The following is a 21,779-nucleotide window of genomic DNA, read 5'->3' on the forward strand; positions in this document are numbered from 1 at the left end:
CAAGACATTTATCTGAACGAAAAGAAACACGGGTTTATTCCCGAACCCACGAACAAAGAAAGACGACAAATGAAAATACCTAATAATTAATTTAAGGAAAATAAAGCAAGGGGTGAAAATGTCGAAATAAAACTGAGGTTAAAAACTAATTCTTACAGATGTACCTCACACAGACTGACTCATAGAGAAAAGATAAAATAATATGTCCTTTTATTAAAGTGCCGACACAGCTCATCCAACAAGTTATTTTGGTGAGGTCTGCAGTGCAAGGTGACGACGGCTGACGAAAGCTCGCCCCTTCCCATGTTTAGCATAAGGGGCGGGGAGGGGGGGAGGAACACGAATGAGGGGTGAGGGGCGTCCTCACGGGGTGCGAGAGAGGGAACCGGGAATTGACAGAGGAAAGGGAGTCCAAAGGGATCTTGTCCGGAGTACACCTCCACTACCGAATCTTTTCCCTTTTCGGCATCCAAGAGGCCATGCAGCTCTTTGTGACCTCTTGATGCTCTTCCGCTTTATAACCATTTGTTGTTGTTTTTTCATTAAAAAAAAAAAAACCCTGGGCCTAGGTTCAGGGGGGCTTTCCCTTTATCCCAGTCCCTCCAGCATTTCATAATGGTTCATCCACTTACATTATGGTCAGTGTCTTCATAGCTGGAGGATGGGCCGTTACCCTTCTCCTCTCCCCCCTCAGCGGGCCCAGCAGCCAACGCAACCGCGTCAACGCCCTGCACCACAGCCCCCTCCTTATTCTCCAGTGCTCCCTCGAATGTCCCAAATTGCCACACTACGAGTGAAACAGTTCTTTCCACGCAGACACAAAGTGGTCCAATTGTCCGCACCTGCGGCATAATTTCGGCTGACCCGCATAATAAACCTGCCCACAGTTCATCCCAACAGGGATGTGATTAACCGTGCCATCATCTTTGACCCAGAACGTGCTGCTGTAGTGGGGTCTTCACTTCAACATAATGACAACCAGTACTGAACATCACAATCAAAAACGCTCTCATTTTAGAGGACCGTCACAACCCTCATGGTCAAAGAAGGCCTTGCCCTCCCAGCAGCCCAACTGACTAGGAGGCAGTCCACCTCACCAAAACCTCGGAAGCAGTAAAAAATCGTCAGCCTTAAAGTCCAGCGCACCCAACAATACCGTCCGTCCAAATACCTCACTTGGTAGAACGGGACCCTGCTTCACAAAGTTGAAACAGATGTAGTTATGGCGCCTGCTCACCAAGCCAAAGTCCTGGGGAGGGGTGGGGGACAACACTAGGAATGAAGGGAAGGGGAGAAATAGGGTTGGTAGCTGGGAGGCACAAGGCTAACCTGCCTGAAGGGCGAGCCCCCCAGACAGGGGGAATACCGGGGAAAAGCAGCAGGAAAAGGAAGACGAACGAGCACGCATGACTAACAGGACAAAAAGTAAAAGATAAACAAATCGACGAAATGGGGAAATAAAAAGCATGCAGGACAAACCCAACAGGCTAACAAGCTGCTCAAGGTGAGAACTGAGCCCCACTCCCCTTGCAGCCATGCAAGATGTAATTATAGGCAACGAGGCCTGATACTGGCATATGGGACACCAAGTTCAACGTCCATCTGAGGGATGGCACACACATTGATGAATCACCTTGAATTCAATAAAAAGTTGGGAAGAATTGGGACCATTCATGCAGCTGTAATGCACAGAGCCTACCTTTCAGGGCTACGAATTTGGAATCCTCAAAATAAGAAACCACTCTGCAAACTTGAGCCAAAAAAGTTACATCTGGGTCACATTCCAGTTTCAATCAAGAAGGGACTTTGGAACGATTTAATTTAGATTCAGGTGGAATCAATGGGAAAAAGACCCGAGCACAAGATGATTCTACTGTAGAGTAGACTAACACAGGAAGGTTCAGGTATCATTTTGCTCCATTGCTCATTCAATCCTCTTCGGCCCGATAACTATACTCAACGTGGAAGCTGCGGCCTCGCATTTTGATGTTAGATTGTCCCCAATTAAACGTGATTCTGTGTTGCTTCAACCCAATCAGTAAAAGGCCAAAATTTGACTAGGCCATAACTTGGCACCAAATGTGAAATCTCAAAACAACATGACCAGGTGTGCTGTCAGGGCATCAACCACGTGGGGCCACGAGACCTCTACACCAAGTATACAAAAGTATCAAACAATTTCAAACATTTTAGTTTATTTTTGTCCAAAAATATTTTCTACAAAGTGCTCTTCACATCAGCATAATTTGAATCGAGTGTAAAAGAGTTATACTTTTTTTGTATCCATTTAAACTGCCAACAATCACCAAAATCGACAGTTTGTGCTGCCAAGGACGTGCGATTTGTGTCCACACCAACAGCCCTACCTTTCAGCATTGGCCACGAGGGGTGGAAGAAAAGTTGAGGCAAAAATGACTACAAACGTTGGGGGTTGAGGGTGAACAGTGGAGGAAAGGAGTTTTGAGAAATTACATTTTCTCAAACTCTGCAGACAAACTGCTTAAGTTGTTGCTTCTGTCAGTCGCTCTCTCGTAAGACAATCGATTCTGCATGTTCTTGGTCTCCAGAGTCTCAGGCAACCTTAGGAAATCACAAGGAAAAAAAAAAATGTATCAAGCGAAGACGACGCATCAAACATCAGCGATATACAGGCCAAAGTGTGAATCCTAAAGTTTTGCTCCATGTCTACTTGGACATTACATAAGCAGGAGAAATAATTAAAATGAAGGTAAAGTCATGACATGGCACCCAGAGTCAAGCCGTGATGCCAAAGGTCAAGGTGAAGGAGCTACGCCAAAGGTGAAGGGCGCGACGCCAAAGGTGAAGGGCGTGACGCCAAAGGTGAAAGGCACGACGCCAAAGGTGAAAGGCACGACGCCAAAGGTGAAAGGCACGACGCCAAAGGTGAAAGGCACGACGCCAAAGGTGAAAGGCACGACGCCAAAGGTGAAAGGCACGACGCCAAAGGTGAAAGGCACGACGCCAAAGGTGAAAGGCACGACGCCAAAGGTGAAGGGCGCGACGCCAAAGGTGAAGGGCGCGACGCCAAAGGGCAAGGCGCGACGCCAACGGGCAAGGCGCGACGCCAACGGGCAAGGCGCGACGCCAACGGGCAAGGCGCGACGCCAACGGCCAAGGCGCGACGCCAACGGGCAAGGCGCGACGCCAACGGGCAAGGCGCGACGCCAACGGGCAAGGCGCGACGCCAACGGGCAAGGCGCGACGCCAACGGGCAAGGCGCGACGCCAACGGGCAAGGCGCGACGCCAACGGGCAAGGCGCGACGCCAACGGGCAAGGCGCGACGCCAACGGGCAAGGCGCGACGCCAACGGGCAAGGTGCGACGCCAAAGGGCAAGGCGCGACGCCAAAGGCCAAACTGTGCTGTAGTATCACAACTTGCAGCGAGTATCCTCGCAGCTTGCCAGAAAAGCTGTGATATGCTGATACCACTTTCAACCTTAACCCTTTGAGTACGGATGACGTCCAGTGCTGCAACCCGCGAAAAAGTTTTGTGTACGGATGACGTTACTACACGTCATCGACTATACCTATAAATAGATCATCAGTACATGGTTGCATTCCCGTAATGCCAAATTACTCCCGTACCGGGGGTATTTTTTATCAAAAAAAAAAATCCCGTACTCAAAGGGTTAATTTGGTGTACCAGCATAAGACGGCTCATCCAGCCTTTTCATCATTGGCTTTTTCTTTTTTTGGCTGCAAATTGTTCTGGAAACCCTTTATACAGTATTTGTTCTTCCCTGCTACCCACACATTTCTTCTATTGCATGATACATCTGCTTGGAAACGCACGATCTTTATTTGTTTGCATATTAAAAGATGGTCGAATGTGACGAAGCCATGACTAAAGTCCTGATATTCAAATGAAGGCTCCTCGGACCAGCGCTCGACCCCCTTCACAGCAGTAAGTGCCCACCTTAAACTCGACTTTAGTACAAGCACAACATTTCATTTAAAAGTTTCACAGAAACGATTACATATATCCCACATCCCACGCTCTCTCGTGCAAAGGAGGATCATCTCCGGCATCCTAAACAAATTACAAATTCCTGCCTGGACTGTGGGTAGCAATTCGTTTGGTCTTTGTGGAGGTTCCATTGTACTGGATTACACCTCTTACTATCCCCATGTAGTTGCTGTCTGGGCAGTAGTTTCTGCATTATAAAGAAATTCACCAGGTAGTTCATATATTTCATATAAATGGTCTTCTTCAGATATGAAGGACCACAAACAAACATTAAAACAGCATTTGCAATCCTTATTAGGCAAAACAAATTTTCACGAGATTTTCAAATCAAAATGATGGGCACACTGAACATTGCGTAACGCTGCCGTCCGATTTTCAGACGACAGACTGCTCAACACCCACTGTCCAATATTGCCCACCCTGCGTGAATACCCATGGGTGCTTTGTCCTGCTGGATCCGCTCCAATTTGCCAGGGTAACTTGCTTTCTGACGCTCGAACTGTTGTTGGGCAGACAGGGAGTACAAAGACGCCTTCCCTGGTTCCACCAACTGCAAACATCCGCCACAACAAAAACATTTTTTAGTCATGGAAGGACACCTTCCTATCAATAACTATTTGGGATTTGTCCAGGTACTTCAGTCTATGAATACCAAGTTTCAAAATAACCGAAATGTGGGTGGAAGAGTGGATTCCAGGAATGTTCTCTCGTGCTGCACCCTGCCTGTACTAGGGTGAAGTATCTCTCCCCGTCGAGAAAAGTGCGCATGGAATATAAAAGACCACCATTAACCTGGAGCTGGTAAATAAGCCAAACATCATGCTAAGAAGCATACATGAAAAGTAAAAAAACAAAGGAGAACAAAACAACTTTACAATTTAAAGTAGGTGTAAACAATTATAATAAATAGCACCGCAAAGCGGGCATAACCCCTCAGCCCATGCATGGTGGAAACCAATTTCAAGATGGCTGCCGTGGCGGCCATATTGAAAATCGCAACGCACCCATTTTCGAAAGGAACCTTCCTCTACTCAACCCCAACACACTGCAAAAATGGATTTAATCGGACAAGCCGTTCTGCTTGAAATTTACGGAAACCAATGTCAAGATGGCTGCCGTGGCGGCCATATTGAAAATCGCAGCATGCCCATTTTCAAAAGGAACCTTCCTCTACTCAACCCCAACACACTGCAAAAATGGATTTAATCGGACAAGCCGTTCTGCTCGAAATTGACGGAAACCAATTTCAAGATGGCTGCCGTGGCGGCCATATTCGAAAGGAACCTTCCTCTACTCAACCCCAACACACACTGCAAACATGGGTTTAATTGGACAAGCCGTTCTGCTCGAAATTGACGGAAACCAATTTCAAGATGGCTGCCGTGGCGGCCATATTGAAAATCACAGCGCGCCCATTTTCGAAAGGAACCTTCCTCTACTCAACCCCAACACACACTGCAAACATGGGTTTAATTGGACAAGCCGTTCTGCTCGAAATTGATGGAAACCAATTTCAAGATGGCTGCCGTGGCGGCCATATTGAAAATCGCAGCGCGCCCATTGTCGAAAGGAACCTTCCTCTACTCAGCCCCAACACACACTGCAAAAATGGATTTAATCGGACAAGCCGTTCTGCTCGAAATTGACGGAAACCAATTTCAAGATGGCTGCCGTGGCGGCCATATTGAAAATCGCAGCGCACTCATTTTCGAAAGGCACCTTCGTCTGCTCAACCCCAACACACACTGCAAAAATGAATTTAATCGGACAAGCCGTTCTGCTCGAAATTGACGGAAACCAAAAGTTGATGGACGCCCGGATGGCTGCCGTGGCGGCCATATTGAAAATCGCAGCGCACCCCATTTTCGAAAGGAACCTTCCCCTACTCAACCTCAACACACACTGCAAAAATGGATTTAATCGGACAAGCCGTTCTCCTTGAAATTAAAGGAAACCAAAAGTTGACGGACGCCCGGACGCCCGCCCGGACGACGCCCGTGACGACAATACCCCTTAGCCCAATTTGGGCTGGGGGGTGAAAATTATTTTAATTATTTCTAATACTTTTCAATATGAAAAACATGTTTTGGCGTTGCTACAGAAAGAAATAAAAATCAATTTCCTCCATTTCAAAGCTGCAGAGTTGAGGGTCACAGTGGATGGATCATGGATCAAATGGGCAATTTGCACCCGATGGAAGCTGTTACAGTGCCGGGAGTAGCAATGCCAATAAAGCTGCCAAACCAAATCTACCTGGTTTCATTCCGCAAATCTACCTGGGAAGGGGGGGTTCGGGTGGAGGTATTGGTGGGTTGGGAGGGCGATTAGCGAGGGTTTTCTTTTTTTAAAACAGGAAATCCATGATGTTACACGGAAACATGTTATTATGATAGTGGGGTGCGGAGAACATGGCACAAAACCCAATTGTTCATCGTTTCAGTCCAAACCACGGCCTGCCAGCTCGGCGCCTGAAGCGAGACGTGGCATGAATGCTTACGCGATGCCTTTCAAGTATTAAATCTTCATGAAGGGGGTTTGGGAGGGTGATGCATCTTCCAGGAAGAAAATCATTATGACAGAGCAGGATTGGTGAGGAAAACTAGTACTCTGGGTAGAGTACCTCCTCTTTTGGGAATAAGACAGTTAAAAGGATAATATTTCCACCTTTTTCCATGCCATCATAGCCTTGTAACAGCACTCACAAATAAGTTGCTTACATTTTCTTTCTCCCTTCTGCTCCTTACATGCACCCATATTGGCCCCGGCTCCTGTTTGGCCGATGCCACTTGGACAGGTTCTTGATCTGGACCAGCCAGTGAGCGAAGGCCGAACAGTGCCCGGAAAGCTCCTCGCCAAGCCAAAGTCTGCGGTGGATTTCAAACCGATTAAGATTCACAGCGAGCACCACGGCACATATAATGCACCGATGCAAAGCAGGTCGACATGGATACTGTGCTTGCACTGTGGAGCAGCATGCATTTGTGTCGCTTTACCATCAGCAAGGGCGTTGTTACAGCCACAGCCATGTCGATCGGACCAACTAAGCAAACTGCGATGGACACTCGTGTTAAGGAATAAATTAAAAACTTTAGTGGTGAAAGGGGATGGGTTCATAACCCTTTGGGGAATAAGACAAGCCTTCCAGAAGTGGTACTCCTTATTTTTAAGTAAATAGACAAATTAATAACAAAGCATGAAGCAGATGGGCACACTTGTTGAAAACCACAGAACAGCTGGCACACAAGTGTCATGTGTGTGGTGTGGTGGTGTGGTGTGTTCACAATACCGTTTTGCTGAGAAGCACCTACTGCTCCATAGATAAATGAAGGAGCTGTTGAAATGCCGGTGCAGCTTGCCGATTTAAACCTGAAAATTTGAAAAAGAAGTGGAATTTTTTTTTGTTTTTAGATCCTTGCCCAGAAATGCTCTTCAAAAAAACAAAAAGCAAAAAAACGAGTTACCATTTTGATGCTTAGAGAAATGGGGCACCAACCGGTTTGCAATTGGTGCGTTAGCCAAGTTCTCCGTGGCGACTGCAGCAGCAATGGCAGAATAAGCTGGAAACGAAGAAGAAATAAAAGAATTAGTGGCACTGCAGAAACAAATATGGAAAAGAGCATTCAACACCAAGGTTCAGTTCCCCATGATGGGAGAAACAATAACGACCTCGTTACGATGTGCGAGTTTTCAAGGAGCCTCGCACCTGCCTTCCATGATCGATTTGACGGCTCAGTCAGGTACAAATAAAGGAAGAAGTTGCAGGTAAACGAGTTGAGCACCATTTGTTGAAGGATGAAAAATAGTTTTCATGACATCGAAATGCAAACATCTTTCCAAATGGTTAAAAAGGATGGGGGAAAAAAAAATCCAATTTATATTTGATATGCGGTACATAATTGGCTTTGCCACCTTAAATGGCAAAAATCAGACCTTCAGCAAATCAGGACAATCATTCAGAATTTGTTCAGAGCACCGGCACCCAATGACCTGCTCTTTTCAAAAGTGATGATTTATTTAACGTAGCAACTCAAGTGCAGAAGAGACGGATGGCTTTAGGTCCCCATGGTCTATGATGCATCGCCCCCTGCTGGCATTGCAATAGAAAGGCAGGTTTCACTCGAAACCTCATCGGGAATCAAACACAGATGGCAAGTATGCTATTACCTGGAATATCTTTACAATGTTCTCAAATTTACACCCACCTACCCACCACAAACTACCTTCCCCTATATAATAAAGCAGGACTTTGTCTACGAACTATTCCCTCAGTTTTGGGGCTAGCTGCGGAAAACTTTGTGTAACCTTTTGGAGTCTCAGCAGGTGTCCTAAAGTGGGTGGGAGGTTTCATAAATTGCTCAATAAAAGTAAGATTTTGAGTTCCCACCTGTACGAAACTGCTCTCTCCGCATGTAGACTCCGATCATTCATGGGTTCGGCATTAGCAGTTTCGCTATTTATGGCATGTGGAAACATTCGCTGGTATCGTCACAGTCACATTGAAATTATAAACCAGAATTTGTAAAAATTCTGCACAAATTCCCTACAAGATACAAAATCAATCACCACATGGTGGGATAAACAAAGATCCTACAAGTTGAGAAATTACCGCAAAATGTGTGTATGCGTCTAACTCGTATGCATGTACTGTATTGGATATACAGAACACAAAAATTAAAAGCACATTAGTGGGCCATTTTTTTATTACGTACACAACTGATGAAATTTCTGGCATGGCCATCCCCTTCTCTCTTACTTGATGAAATTTCTGGCATGGCCACCCCCTTCTCTCCTCTTACTCTTGCACTTCTCTCCCACATCCTCACTTTTGTCAATACAAAATTTTCTAAAGGTTGTCCCCATTCCTCCCCCGCACAACAGATAGGTGACCCCCAACCATGGTATATCGAGTCACATTCAAACTAGACCAATATACTGAACATATAGATTCAGTTGTACATATGCAATGAGCTTATCAAAAACAATTAAAGCATACATGAGAGAGAGAGAGAGGTCATCCTGAACTCACAGTTGCACGTCACACAACCTCAATAAACGCAAAATGCCTACCAAGAACTAGCATGCACAATAGCTACAAGGAAAACTTGGGTTTATGAACCTAAATGTGAGGAAGATGTGAAAATTTCACATCAAACATCAAGTTTATTGGACAACATTCTTGATTGCCTACGCCACCAAATGTGGACGGAGGTTAGGTTTTCACACCTGTGTCTGTGGGCAGGATATCTCAAAAAGATGTAGACACATTCCGCCGAAATTTGGTGGAGAGGTTGGTGTGTGACGAGGACGATTGATTAGATTTTGGTGAAGATCCAGATCTGAGAATTTTATGTGATTCTTCACCAGTTACCTTAGCGATGATATATAGCACAACATCTCAAAAAGATTTAATGCCTCCACCGACAAAGTCGCCGGAGGCATTACGTTTTCAGGTTGTCCGTCCGGCTGTCCGTCAGTCATAGGTTTTCGTTACCGCGATAACTTGAGAACGGCGAAAGGGATCCAAGTCAAACTTGGCACAGGTATGTACGAGTATATTGAGGTAAAGATGAACGGATTCGATTTTGGGGTCATGAGGGCAAAGGTCAGAGGTACCATGATACCAGAGGTACCTGTTACCATGATAACTTGTGAACCAGTGATGGGATTCTGACCAAATTTGGACACTTATGTAAAATGATGTAATAATAATAATAATAATAATAATAATAATAATAATACATTTATTTTATATAGCGCTTTTCAAGAAGCCCAAAGACGCTTTGACAGAGTACAAAAAAAACAAGTGCAAAAAGACAAAAATCAACAGGTAAATAATCAAAGCAAAAGGAAGGAGAAGGAGAAGAGATAGTCAGGGGTTAAATGCTGTGGGTTAAATGTTGAATGCAGTGTTGAACAGGTGGGTCTTGAGTGATGTTTTGAATGTGGTGAGTGAGGAGGAGTCTCTGATGGTGTGAGGTAGTGAGTTCCAGAGGGTGGGAGCAGCGATGGAGAAGGCCCTGTCCCCCCAGGATCTGAATTTGGTCCGCATGGGGGAGGGGGGGGGGGTCAGGAGGTTGGTACCAGCAGAGCGGAGGTTGCGGGTGGGAGTGTGTCTGGAGAGGAGGTCAGTCAGGTAGGATGGGGCCAGGTTATGGAGGGCTTTGTAGGTCAAGTGGAGGATTTTGTACTGGATTCTCTGGGGGATGGTGACCCAGTGAAGCTTGTAAAGGACGGGGGTGATGTGGTCACGGGTCCGGGAATGGGTGAGTAGACGGGCAGCGGAGTTCTGAATGTATTGGAGTTTATTGATGATTATTGAGGGTGAACCAAAGAGGAGGCTGTTGCAGTAGTCCAGACGGGAGGTGATGAAGGCATGGATGAGGGTTTCTGCAGCCGTGGAGGCGAGGGATGGACGGAGACGGGCGATGTCCGCATTCGGCGATGCGGTGATGTCTGCATTTAGTGCATTTGTCGAAGGAGAGGGTTTGGTCAAAGATGATGCCAAGATTCTGGATGTGAGGGGAGGTGGATACTGAGAAATCGTCGATGTTGAGGGCAAAGTTATGGGTGGATTTGGTGAGCGTTTTTGGGCCAATGATGATTATTTCAGATTTATCATAGTTAAGTTTGAGGAAGTTGATTTGAAGCCAGGATTTTATTTCAGTGATGCAGTTTGTCAGGATCGAGTGGGTGGCGGTGGAGATGGACTTGGTGGAGATGAAAAGCTGGATGTCATCGGCGAAGCAGTGGAATTGGAGACCATGACGGCAGATTAAGTGACCAAGGGGGGACAGGTACAGGATGAAGAGGAGGGGGCCAAGAACTGAACCTTGGGGGACACCTTGGGGGAGTGGAGCAGTGGGGGATTTGCAGTTATTGATAGAGATGAACTGGCGTCTGTCGGAGAGGTATGATTTGATCCAAGAGAGGGCAGTGCCGGTAATGTTAAAGGTGGTTTCAAGTCGGGTGAGGAGGATGGTGTGATTGATGGTGCCAGCGTCAGAGGAGAGGAGAAGGTCGTTGATGATTTTGAGGAGAGCAGTTTCAGTACTGTGGTTGGAGCGCAATCCGGATTGGAATGTTTCATACAGGTTAATGGCAGAGAGGTGATGTTTATGTTGAGTGGCTACAGCGCGTTCCAAAACTTTTGACAGAAAGGGTAGGTTGGAGATGGGTCTGAAGTTATTTAGGGTGTCAGGGTTGAGTCCAGGTTTTTTCAGAATGGGGGTAACAGCAGCAATTTTGAGGGATGGTGGGACGATGCCTGTAGACAGGGAGGAGTTTATTGTTGCAGTGATAAGTGGAGAGAGAGCAGGAAGGGAGGCCTTGACAAAGCTGGAGGGGATGGGGTCAAGAGTGCAGGTGGCAGTTTTCATTCCTATGAGGAGTTCAGAGAGGTCAGTAGGGGAGACTGGGGAGAACTGAGACAGGGGTTGGCAGGATAAGGGGGGGGCAGGTGGTTTGAGGGGGAGCAGGTGCGGTGGTGGTTAAGCTGCTGTAGATGTTGTCAATTTTGCTTTGGAAGAATGAAAGGAAGGAGATGCAGTTGTCTACTGTGAATGACTGGGTGGTGGTGTCCAGGGGGCTGAGGAGTTTGTTTATTGTAGAGAAGAGTGCTTTTGGGTTTCCAGAGCCAGAGTGGATAATTTGAGAGTAGTAGGCGGAGCGGGCGCGGGAGAGGGCATCTTTGTAGTGTTGTAGGTGGTCCTTGTAGGCTTGGGAGTGAATTGTGAGACCTGTTTTATTGCAGAGTCTTTCACGTTGGCGAGCACGAGTTTTCATCAGGCGGAGTTCAGGGGTAAACCAGGGAGCAGAATGGGTGAAAGAAACTGTTTTGGTTTTTATAGGTGCAAGCTGGTCGAGGCAGGAGGAGAGAGTGTGGTTGTAGTAGTCAGTGAGGTCAGAAGGGGTGTGGAGGTCAACGAAGGGAGATGTAAAGATGAACTGATTACATTTTGGGGTCAAGAGGTCAAAGGTCAAATCTGTAATAGCTCTATAACCTGAGAATGGCTGAAGTGATCTAATTCAAATTTTGTACAGGTATGTATAATATTGTAAAGATTAAGTGATTCGATTTTGGGGTCAAAGGTCAAATCTATAATAATAGGTCTATAACTTGACAATGGCTGAAGTGATCCAATTCAAACTTGGTACAGGTATGTATAATGATGTAAAGATTAACCGATTAGATTTTGCATTCTAGAGGTCAATCGTTAAAGGTCAAAGTCTGTAATCTATATAAATAAAACACAGTTTGTGTGTGTGTATATGTTACCGATAGACTCCTAAACGGAGAGGCTGACGTGCTTGATATTTGGCATAGACATGGTCATTGAGCCTGGGAAGGACATGGCTTACCAAAAAATATTTGACGAGATCCATATTTTTTATTCATATTTACCTCAGCGCATTTCAGCGAGGAACATTACACACGGAATCTCAGCCGGTGCCAGAGCAGCTCGCTGATTTGCTCAGAGCGATCACGTGATGCTCCATCCTCGCTGCCAGACCACTGAACGGAAAATATATAGAATGACCATTGCCATTCACACCACATAGGTGGAGATGCAGCTACCGGGCGCCATCTCGGTTGGCACTCGATGCTGGGCGATGGTGATTTCCGTCATGCGTTTGCACGTAATTCAGAGCGAAAAGCGATTGCGTTTTTTCACCTTTTGTGCCACCTTTTCAACAAGACAGTTCGTCAAATTTCTGCCTTGCTAGAGCTGCCCCGATCAACTGTAAGTGCTGTTATTGTGAAGGGTAAACGTCTAGGAGCAACAACAGCTCAGCCATGAAGTGGTAGGCCACACAAGCTCACAGAATGGGACTGCCGAGTGCTGAACCGTGTAGCACGTAAAAATAGTCTGTCCTCGGTTGCAACACTCACTACTGAGGTCCAAACTGCCTCTGGAAGCAACGTCAGCACAACAACTGTTCATCGGGAGCTTCATGAAATGTGTTTCCATGGCCGAGCAGCCGCACACAAGCCTAAGATCACCATGCACAATGCCAAGTGTCGACTGGAGTGGTGTAAAGCTCGTCGTCTTTGGACTCTGGAGCAGTGGAAACGCGTTCTCTGGAGTGATGAATCACGCTTCACCATCTGGCAGTCCGACGGACGAATCTGGATTTGACGGATGCCAGGACAATGCTACCTGCCCGAATGCATAGTGCCAACTGTAAAGTTTGGTGGAGGCAGGATAATGGTCTGGGCTGTTTTTCATGGTTCTGGCTAGGCGCCTTAGTTCCAGTGAAGGGAAATCTTAATGCTACAGCATACAATGACATTCTAGACGATTATGTGCTTCCAGCTTTGTGGCAACAGTTTGGGGAGGGCCCTTTCCTGTTTTAGCATGACAATGCCCCCATGCACAAAGTGAAGTCCATGCAGAAATGGTTTGTCGAGATGGGTGTGGAAGAACTTGACTGGCCTGCACAGAGCCCTGACATCAACCCACTCAAACACTTTTGGGATGAATTAGAACACCGACTGCGAACCAGGTATAATTGCCCAACATCAGTGCCCGACCTCACTAATGCTCTTGTGGCTGAATGGAAGCAAATCCCCACAGCAATTTTCCAACATCTAGTGGAAACCCTTCCCAGAATAGTGGAGGCTGTTATAGCAGCAAAGGGGGGGGGACCAACTCCATATTAATGCCCATGATTTTGGAATGAGATGTTCGACGAGCACATACGGGTGTCCGCATACTTTTGGCCATGTCGTGTAACATGATATTTCAAAATGTGGACGAGTTATGACAAAACTAGATGGACGAATTGGATAGGTGACAAGAACAAGCGATTAGATTTTGGTTCAGGTCCGAATCCAGATGCGGCCCGTCAGTGAGATACAAAATGTAAACTGTGCAGCCCGTTAGAGTTACGCTCTCTACAGAATGCCGTTCTACTTCCCCTTGATTTACTTTTGCACCAAAGTAACATGTTCTGTCCATTAGTGCAATCTGCCCTTGATACTAGGTGGCCTCACCTGGATGTTGCAGGCCCAGCGATCTCATGATGGATGGCTGTAGGAAGGGACGCGAAAGGCCGGACAAATGAGATGCCGATACAACCTGGTTCAGCCAAGTTTGCCTTGCAATCTCCAAATCGAGCGCATCCAACAATCCTGGAAGCTACACCAGGAGGAACTTTCAGGAAATCCACGTTTCAATTTATTCCATCGATAGTGTATTTGTCAATGGTAATATGCGGCAATTGCAAGTACAAGAGCACAAGACAGCTGGCTTAAAATGTCCTGCAAAGGAGGATGAGGTAACAAATGGACCTCAATATTTCTTTCCTACCTGAGTAAAGTTTTCATTGAAAGTGCTGGAGTCTTGGTATCTGAAAATAAATTAATCAATCAAAAAACATCCACCAAAACAAGTAGCATTACACGACAGATCTTCACGACAGGTCTGGCAGCCACCAAGACAAAGTCACACCGTCTCCATGTGAAAGGCGTTTTTGGTGTCAGAAGATGGTTTGGGATGCACGATTATGGAGTGGTTCCTATCATCCTAGAATGACAACCCCTTAGAGCCCATAGAAACCAAACGCATCACAGCTTCCATTTCCATTTAAAAAGAACCACCGTTATACAAAATTGGTTCATTATTCCTGTACAATATCTGCACCAACTGGATGACCTGGCCTCCCCTAAAGCCGGAGCACACCTATGATGGTTTGGCCACGTATGCCGTCACCAAGGTAACAAGGCATCAATCACTTTTCAGGCCCTCTACCAGCGGGAAGAGTCAGAGGTAGACCATACACCAGATGTAAAGCCACCTTGACCAATTCTGCAGCGCATCGGTTTGACTTGGGACGAGGCTAGAAGTGGCACAACACCGGCTAACCTGGAGATCCTTTACAGCAGTAATATGCCAGATGATTGATATCCACACCCGGCTGGGTCCCACCTACAAGCAGGTACTGCTAATCACCCCAAACAATGAACCAAAGTGCAAGGACATAATGAGCCAGGTGTTTTTTTTTTAAAGACTACGGGCCCGTTGGTCCGTTGTACCAAATTTTCATTTGTCTTCACGGCCTTGTAGCATACCTGCTGCTGGACTCAGGGGGGTCTTTTGGGTCCTCTGGGTCTTTTAGGCCGTCGAGGACTTTTGGGTCATTAGGGACTTTTGGGTCATCTGAGTCTTTTGGGTCCTCGGAGACTTGGGTTTTTTGGGTCCTCGGGGACTTTTGGGTCATCAAGGACTTTTTGGTATTTTGAGTCATTAAGGACTGTTGGGTCATCTAGGTCCTCAGGGACTCTTAGGTCTTTTGGGTCCTCAGACTTTTGGGTCATCAATAACTTTTGGTTCTCAAGTGTTAAAGGGTCTTCTAAGGTCTAAGAGGTCTCAGCAGTCTAAAGCAGGGGTGGGGAACCTTTTTCCTGTCAAGGGCCATTTCGATTTTTAGAACATCCTTCGAGGGCCATGCTAAATTATTGAATACATATATCGGACTCACCTAATGCGATGGCTGGAACTGTTTCTCTTTGGCGAGGCATTTGGTGTCAGGTGGTAGTGATGATGATGCTACTCGCAGCTGGTTTTGCAGGTTTGGGTCAGTCAGTCTTGAGCGGAACCGAGTCTTTGCAAGAGTCAGTTTTGAAAAGAACTGCTCACAGCTGTAGGTCGTCCCAAACAGTGATGCAAACTTCAGTGCATGTCTCCTCAGAATGGGAAAATCCTCAGCACGTACATACAGTTTGTAGAACTCGAGCAAAGGGAGGTTGTTGTACCTAGCTTTGAGCTCGTCATTGCTTTGCAGCTCAATGATTTCGTGTTGTAGGTTGTCAGGCACATCAGCTGGTTCCATATTAAACGGCGTGGCAAATATGTTCAGTTCCCTTTGTTTACTTTTCATGTCCTGGAACCTCTCTCCAAATGCCTGGAGGAGTTTTGCACACTCAGCAGCATATTCAGATGTCACAGCAGGCTTTTGTTCTTGCAGAGTGGGAAAGTGGATAGTGTTTCCCCTTTCCAGTTGCACTTGCCACAGCTTTAGTTTAGCTTCAAATGATTTCACATGTGATTGCAGAGAGCTGAGAAGCTGGTTGGGACCTTAGAGCTTGACGTTCAGCTCTGACAGGTACTTGGTAATGTCCACCATGAAGCCCAAATCACACAGCCACTTGCTATCACTGAGTTCCATGACAGGTTTCCCCTTCATCTCCATGAACTGTTTCACTTCTTCTCTCAGTGAGTAAAACCGTGTGAGCATATTTCCGCGACTCAGCCACCGCACCTCACAGTGGTAAACCAGATCTCCGTACTCTAACTCTAGTTCACTCAGTAGCTCCTTGAACTGGCGGCTGTTCAGCCCTCTGCTTTTGATGACGTTTATTTTGGAAACGATAGTTGTCATCACATTGTTGAGCTTCAGGGACTGTGCACACAGATTCTCTTGGTGTATGATACAGTGGCATACAACTAACTCACTTGGATCGAGACTGAGACGACTCATTTCTTTTTTGAACAATGCAGTCAATCCCTTTTGCGCGCCAACCATGGCTCCATCCGTGGCCAGGCCACTTCACTTGTCAAACTGCAGTTCGAATTTGTTCATAGCCAAAACAACTTGCTCAAACAAATCCTCACCTTTGGTGGTGCCATGCATGGCTTGCAAAGACAGCAACTCCTCCCTCGTATCAAACTCAGCTGTAATCCCCCACACAAAAATGGCTAGTTGGGCAGTGTTTGTTATGTCCATTGTCTCATCGCAGGCCAGAGAGAAAAACTGGAAATCTCTTGCGGTGTCCTTCAGTGTTTTCTCAATATCTTGTGCCATGTCAGTAATCCGATCTGAGACAGTTCTTCGAGACAAACTGACACTTTGGAACAATTTTACTTTGTCCGGTGCGAGCCGCTCCGCAGCGGCAACAAGGCACTCCTTCACAAATTCTCCTTCTGAATGCGGCATCAGCTTCTTAGCGATTAGCTCACTCATACTCACCACAAAACTAGCATGCGTAGTTGTTGGATCCGCATCTACCTTTCTTTTCTTGTTAGTCGCCATGTTTGCATATACTGAATGAAATGATGACATGAGATCACGCGATCACTTGACTGTCCGGAAGGTCGCATATCGCAGTTACGACTGTCCGGAACTCACTTGACTGTCCGGAAGGTCGCATATCGCAGTTACGATTAATCGCAAATTAGTTTTAATTTGATGGCAATTATTCTGTTAGCGCCAACATATTTTGCCAACGTCAAATAAATGAATAAGTTCTCAAATGTGCCGTCCGAGGCAGCGTCTGCTCGCCACGTTCGGCATTCGTTGACTGTTACAACACGTGAAAGCTCGCTCCTCTCTAATTGGTTGAATCGTTTTTGGCCATAACTTGGTTACCCTTTGTCCGATTAATTTAAAACCTTGAAAAGGAGAGATTACTGGAATTATAGATAGATGAATTGCCTCGCGGGCCGGATCAAACGGTCTCGCGGGCCGTATACGGCCCGGAGGCCGGAGGTTCCCCACCCCAGGTCTAAAGGGTTAAAAGGTACATTTGAATAGTACGTAATTAATTAATAGACATATCTATTATAAATGGATGATCTACTATAAATGGATGAGGTAGGTGTGTGTCTGTCTGTGTGTCTGTGTCTGAGTCTCTGTGTGTGTGTGTGTGTGTGTCATACTTTTTGTGTTTATGTACGTCTATTAATTAATTAGGTACTATTCAAATGTACCTTTTAACCCTTTAAACCTTGGAAGACCCTTTAACACTTGAGACCCAAAAGACTCCAAGGACCCAAAAGTCCCCGAGGATCCAAAAGACCGAAAAGACCCAGATGACCCAAAAGACCCAAAAGTCCTTAATGATCCAAAAGACCCAAAAGTCTCCAAGGACCCAAAATTTCTTCATGACCCAAAATATTTCTTAAGCCGGCAGGCAGGTATGCTATAAGGCCGTGAAGACCAATGAAAATTTGGTACAACGGACCAACGGGCCCCCTAGTATAATAAATGGACACAAAAAGTATGACACACACACACACACACACACACACACACACACACACACACACACACACACACACACACACACACACACACACACACACACACACACACACACACACACACACACACACACACACACACACACACACACAGTAGACGGTCATTTTAATGTCCACAACCGAAGGCTGACAATGCCGATCATAAACTAGCAAACAGCCGGAATCTGTGGCGTAATGGTTAGAGCCTCCGCTCTGAGTCTGGGAAGTCGGCGGTTCGGACCCTAAGGGGTCATACTGAAGACTTAAAAATGGTACGTGCTGCTTCCTTGCTAAATGCTCAGCATTTAAAAGGCTAGCGCTCAGATAAACAATCACAAGGTGTGCGCAGCCTTGATGCCCTTTATGGCCTCGTGCATTAAACTTCCTTGTAAAGGAAATCATTAATACATTAACAGTTTGATTCTGGCAATATGAGCAGGCGACGACATGAAGCTCATATCAAAGTCGTACAACAGGTCTTCAACATGCCTAGACCACGTCTCACGAACAGAATGAGACTTACACGTGTATACACAGTGATCGTAGCCCCAGACAAAAAAAAAACCGAGTAATGTGGACATTTTACCTGCCAGGAGAAGCAGCTTTCACCTGGCTTGCAAGGGCATCAATGAGCTGCGCCACGAGACCCAACCCGTTGGGATTGAGATTCGTCTTCTGTAAAGTCATCCAAAAAGTGACGTACATGGACATGCACGAGTTAGACAAGTTCATCTTGTATGAATAACAAGGAATCAACACTCGCTTATGTCACGGTAATGATTCTCATAATGTGAAAACGAAACAGCACGTACTGGGTAATAAAGCGTTCCCAAGCGCAGAGACTTCTGCTTCCCGCAGTACATCTTCCAGGTGTCTTCGTTAAAGCCGTAGTTAAAATAGTCCGATACATCAGCTCCTGCGCAGGGTGCAGCAATTCAGTCACCTTACCCCAAACAAGTTGGGATTTTAAGACTCAGATAACACAGCAGTGTTGTGGCTTAAACTATATTATACTTTAGTCAATGATGGGCAACAGGTGATATCGTTACAAATTGGCAGAATAATAAATAAAAAAGCTCCATGGGGGACTGCGTTATTTCCACACGGTTTCTGAGAAGTTTTTTTTCTGCCTCTGAGAAGTTTTTAAGTCGCTGAAGGCATTATGTTTTCAGGTTGTCCGTCCGTCCGTCCGCGATAGGTTTTCGTTACCGCGACAACTTGAGAACGGCTAAAGGGATCTTAGTCAAACTTGGCGCAGGTATGTATAACGAGGTAAAGATGAACTGATTAGATTTTGGGGTCAAGAGGTCAAAGCGCAAAGGTCAGAGGTCATGTTAGGTAAAAATCCTGTTACCGCGATAACTTGTGAACCAGAGATGGGATTCTGACCAAATTTGGTGCAGTTATGTAGAATGATGTAAAGATTAACCGATTAGATTTTGGGGTCAAGAGGTCAAAGGTCAAAGTCCGTAATATGTCTAACTTCAGAACGGCTGAAGTGATCCAATTCAAACTTGGTACAGGTATGCAAGAATGGCTGAAGTGATCCAATTCAAACTTGGTACAGGTATGCAAGAATGGCTGAAGTGATCCAATTCAAACTTGGTACAGGTATGTAAGAATGGCTGAAATGATCTAATTCAAACTTGGTACAGGTATGTAAGAACGGCTGAAGCGATCCAATTCAAACTTGGTACAGGTATGTAAGAACGGCTGAAGTGATCCAATTCAAACTTGGTACAGGTATGTAAGAATGGCTGAAGCGATCCAATTCAAACTTGGTACAGGTATGTAAGAATGGCTGAAGCGATCCAATTCAAACTTGGTACAGGTATGTAAGAATGGCTGAAGTGATCCAATTCAAACTTGGTACAGGTATGTATAATTATGTAAAGATTAACCAATTAGACTTTGGGGTCAAAGCTCAAAAGTCAAAGTCTGTAATAGGTCTATAACTTGAGAACAGCTGAGGTGATCTAATTCAAACTTAGTACCAGTATTATAATGATGTAAAGATTAACCGATTAGATTTTGCGGTCACAAGGTCAAAAGCCAAAGGTTAGAGCTCATGTCAGATTAAAAATGTGATAACTTGTGAACAGCTGAAGGGATTCAAATTAAAACTTGGTACAGGTATGTATAATGATGTAAACATGAACTGATTAAATTTTGGGGTCAAGAGGTCAAAGATCATGCCAGGTAAAAATGTGATAACTTGATAACAGCTGAATGGATTTAAATCAAACTTGGTACAAGTATTATAATGATGCAATAATGTGAGCAGAGGCATATTGGTCGACGTTGTGACGTCGAAGAGTGTCATTCTAGTTTTAAAATAAATTTCCTGAATTTGAGGTGAAACCACCCTTATCAGCCTCTTGTAGGGGCAGATCCTGATGGGGAGCACAACCCCATGAGACCTTAATGTTCTGATGTATCGTACCAAATTTGGTCAGCTGGGTACGTGACAAGAATTTATTCAATTTTGATGAAAATTCGCATCTGGATCCGGATTAGAGAATTACGTGATTCTTCACCAATAAGTAATTGGGCTAAAAACGATATATAGCACGATATCTTAAAAAGTTGTGGACGGATTCGGACAAAACTTTGTGTACGAGTTGGATTGGTGACATGGACAAGCAATTATATGTTGGTTTAGGTCCTAATCCAGATCCGGTCATCAGTGGGATACACAACGTAAATTGTTGAGCCTGGTGGAGGTATGCACTCTACCAAGTACCCTAGTTGTTCAAAAGCATTTTTCATCCGATGACGTCATTGGCCACAAGTACAATCTTTGAAGAGCAGAGGAAAATAAGAAATGGATAAACAAACAAACCACCGAATGATGAGCACAAGGACCTGTGACCTATGCTGGGTTTGGAAAACAGTGCTGTGCATCCAGTGGAGTACAACCACATTATAATTCGAATTACAATCAAAACTAGAACGGCACTCAGTAGAGAGCATACCTCCACCAGGTGAACAGTTTACATTTTGTATCCAGGAGTAGACCAGAAAAAATCACAATACAGAATCACATTTAAACAAAATCATCCATCCAGAACTTTGAGATATCCTGCTGTATATCGTTTTTGGCCCCATCTCCCAATGGTGAAGAATGGTTGAGTACCAGTTCACTGGTAATTCCCTGTGTGTCACAAGAGGCGACTAACAGGGTTGGCGGCAGGAAGGGCATCCGGCCATAAAACATTGCTTCAAAAGGGGGACCACGGTGCCCAAAAAAGGCCAACCCCTGCTCTGCAGGGAAAAATGGCCTCTAAAGGTGGTTCTTCTTGTTCCCAATGGGGAAGAATCACTTTTAAAAAATTATACTAGCCGGATCCGGAGCTGAATCGATTCTTCACACACACAACCCCTCCACCAAGTTTCGTACAAATTCGTCCACAACTTTTTGAGATATCCTGCTATGTATCGTTTTTGGCCCTATCTCCCAATGGTGAAGAATCACTTAAAAAATTATAGTAGCCGGATCCGAATCTGGATCTTCACCAAAATCTAATCATTTAGTCCTCGTCACATCTGCTACATTTCTGCCAAATTTCGTCTGAATCTGTCCACAACTATTTTTTGTATACAGAATCGAGGCTCGTGTTAGCTTACACATTGAACATGAAAACATGTACACACATAAAAAAAAAATGCAATTAAGGGAGCGGGAGACAAGAGGGGGAGAGAGGGAAGCACACAAGCACAACAACAGAAGAGAACAGGGACGTCGGTAGATCTGTGGAAGGGGGAGGGC

At 45.4% G+C, this 21,779-nt stretch overlaps 1 protein-coding gene across 5 annotated transcripts in view; it reads right to left on the reverse strand.

The window, feature by feature from the left end:
* LOC137413806 (uncharacterized) overlaps positions 1-21,779 on the reverse strand; it is a 62,782-nt gene that overhangs the window by 15,567 nt on the left and 25,436 nt on the right. For 4 of the 5 annotated variants that reach the window (XM_078766149.1, XM_078766151.1, XM_078766152.1 and 1 more), the window contains 9 exons: positions 18,823-18,926; positions 18,597-18,685; positions 14,300-14,339; positions 13,984-14,128; positions 7,483-7,546; positions 7,276-7,355; positions 6,707-6,853; positions 4,422-4,539; positions 2,176-2,580 (listed from right to left, as the gene is read on the reverse strand). In XM_078766149.1, coding sequence (XP_078622275.1) covers positions 2,469-2,580; positions 4,422-4,539; positions 6,707-6,853; positions 7,276-7,355; positions 7,483-7,546; positions 13,984-14,128; positions 14,300-14,339; positions 18,597-18,685; positions 18,823-18,926 — 899 coding nt within the window. In that variant the 3' untranslated portion in view covers positions 2,176-2,468. Of the gene's footprint in view, positions 1-1,171; positions 1,250-2,175; positions 2,581-4,421; positions 4,540-6,706; positions 6,854-7,275; positions 7,356-7,482; positions 7,547-13,983; positions 14,129-14,299; positions 14,340-18,596; positions 18,686-18,822; positions 18,927-21,779 lie in introns of those variants that run through there. The other variant, XM_068099244.2, reaches the window with a different exon arrangement.

Source organism: Myxine glutinosa, chromosome 12 (genome assembly GCF_964187855.1).
Source record: "Myxine glutinosa chromosome 12, kmMyxGlut1.1, whole genome shotgun sequence".
Lineage (NCBI taxonomy): Eukaryota > Metazoa > Chordata > Myxini > Myxiniformes > Myxinidae > Myxine > Myxine glutinosa.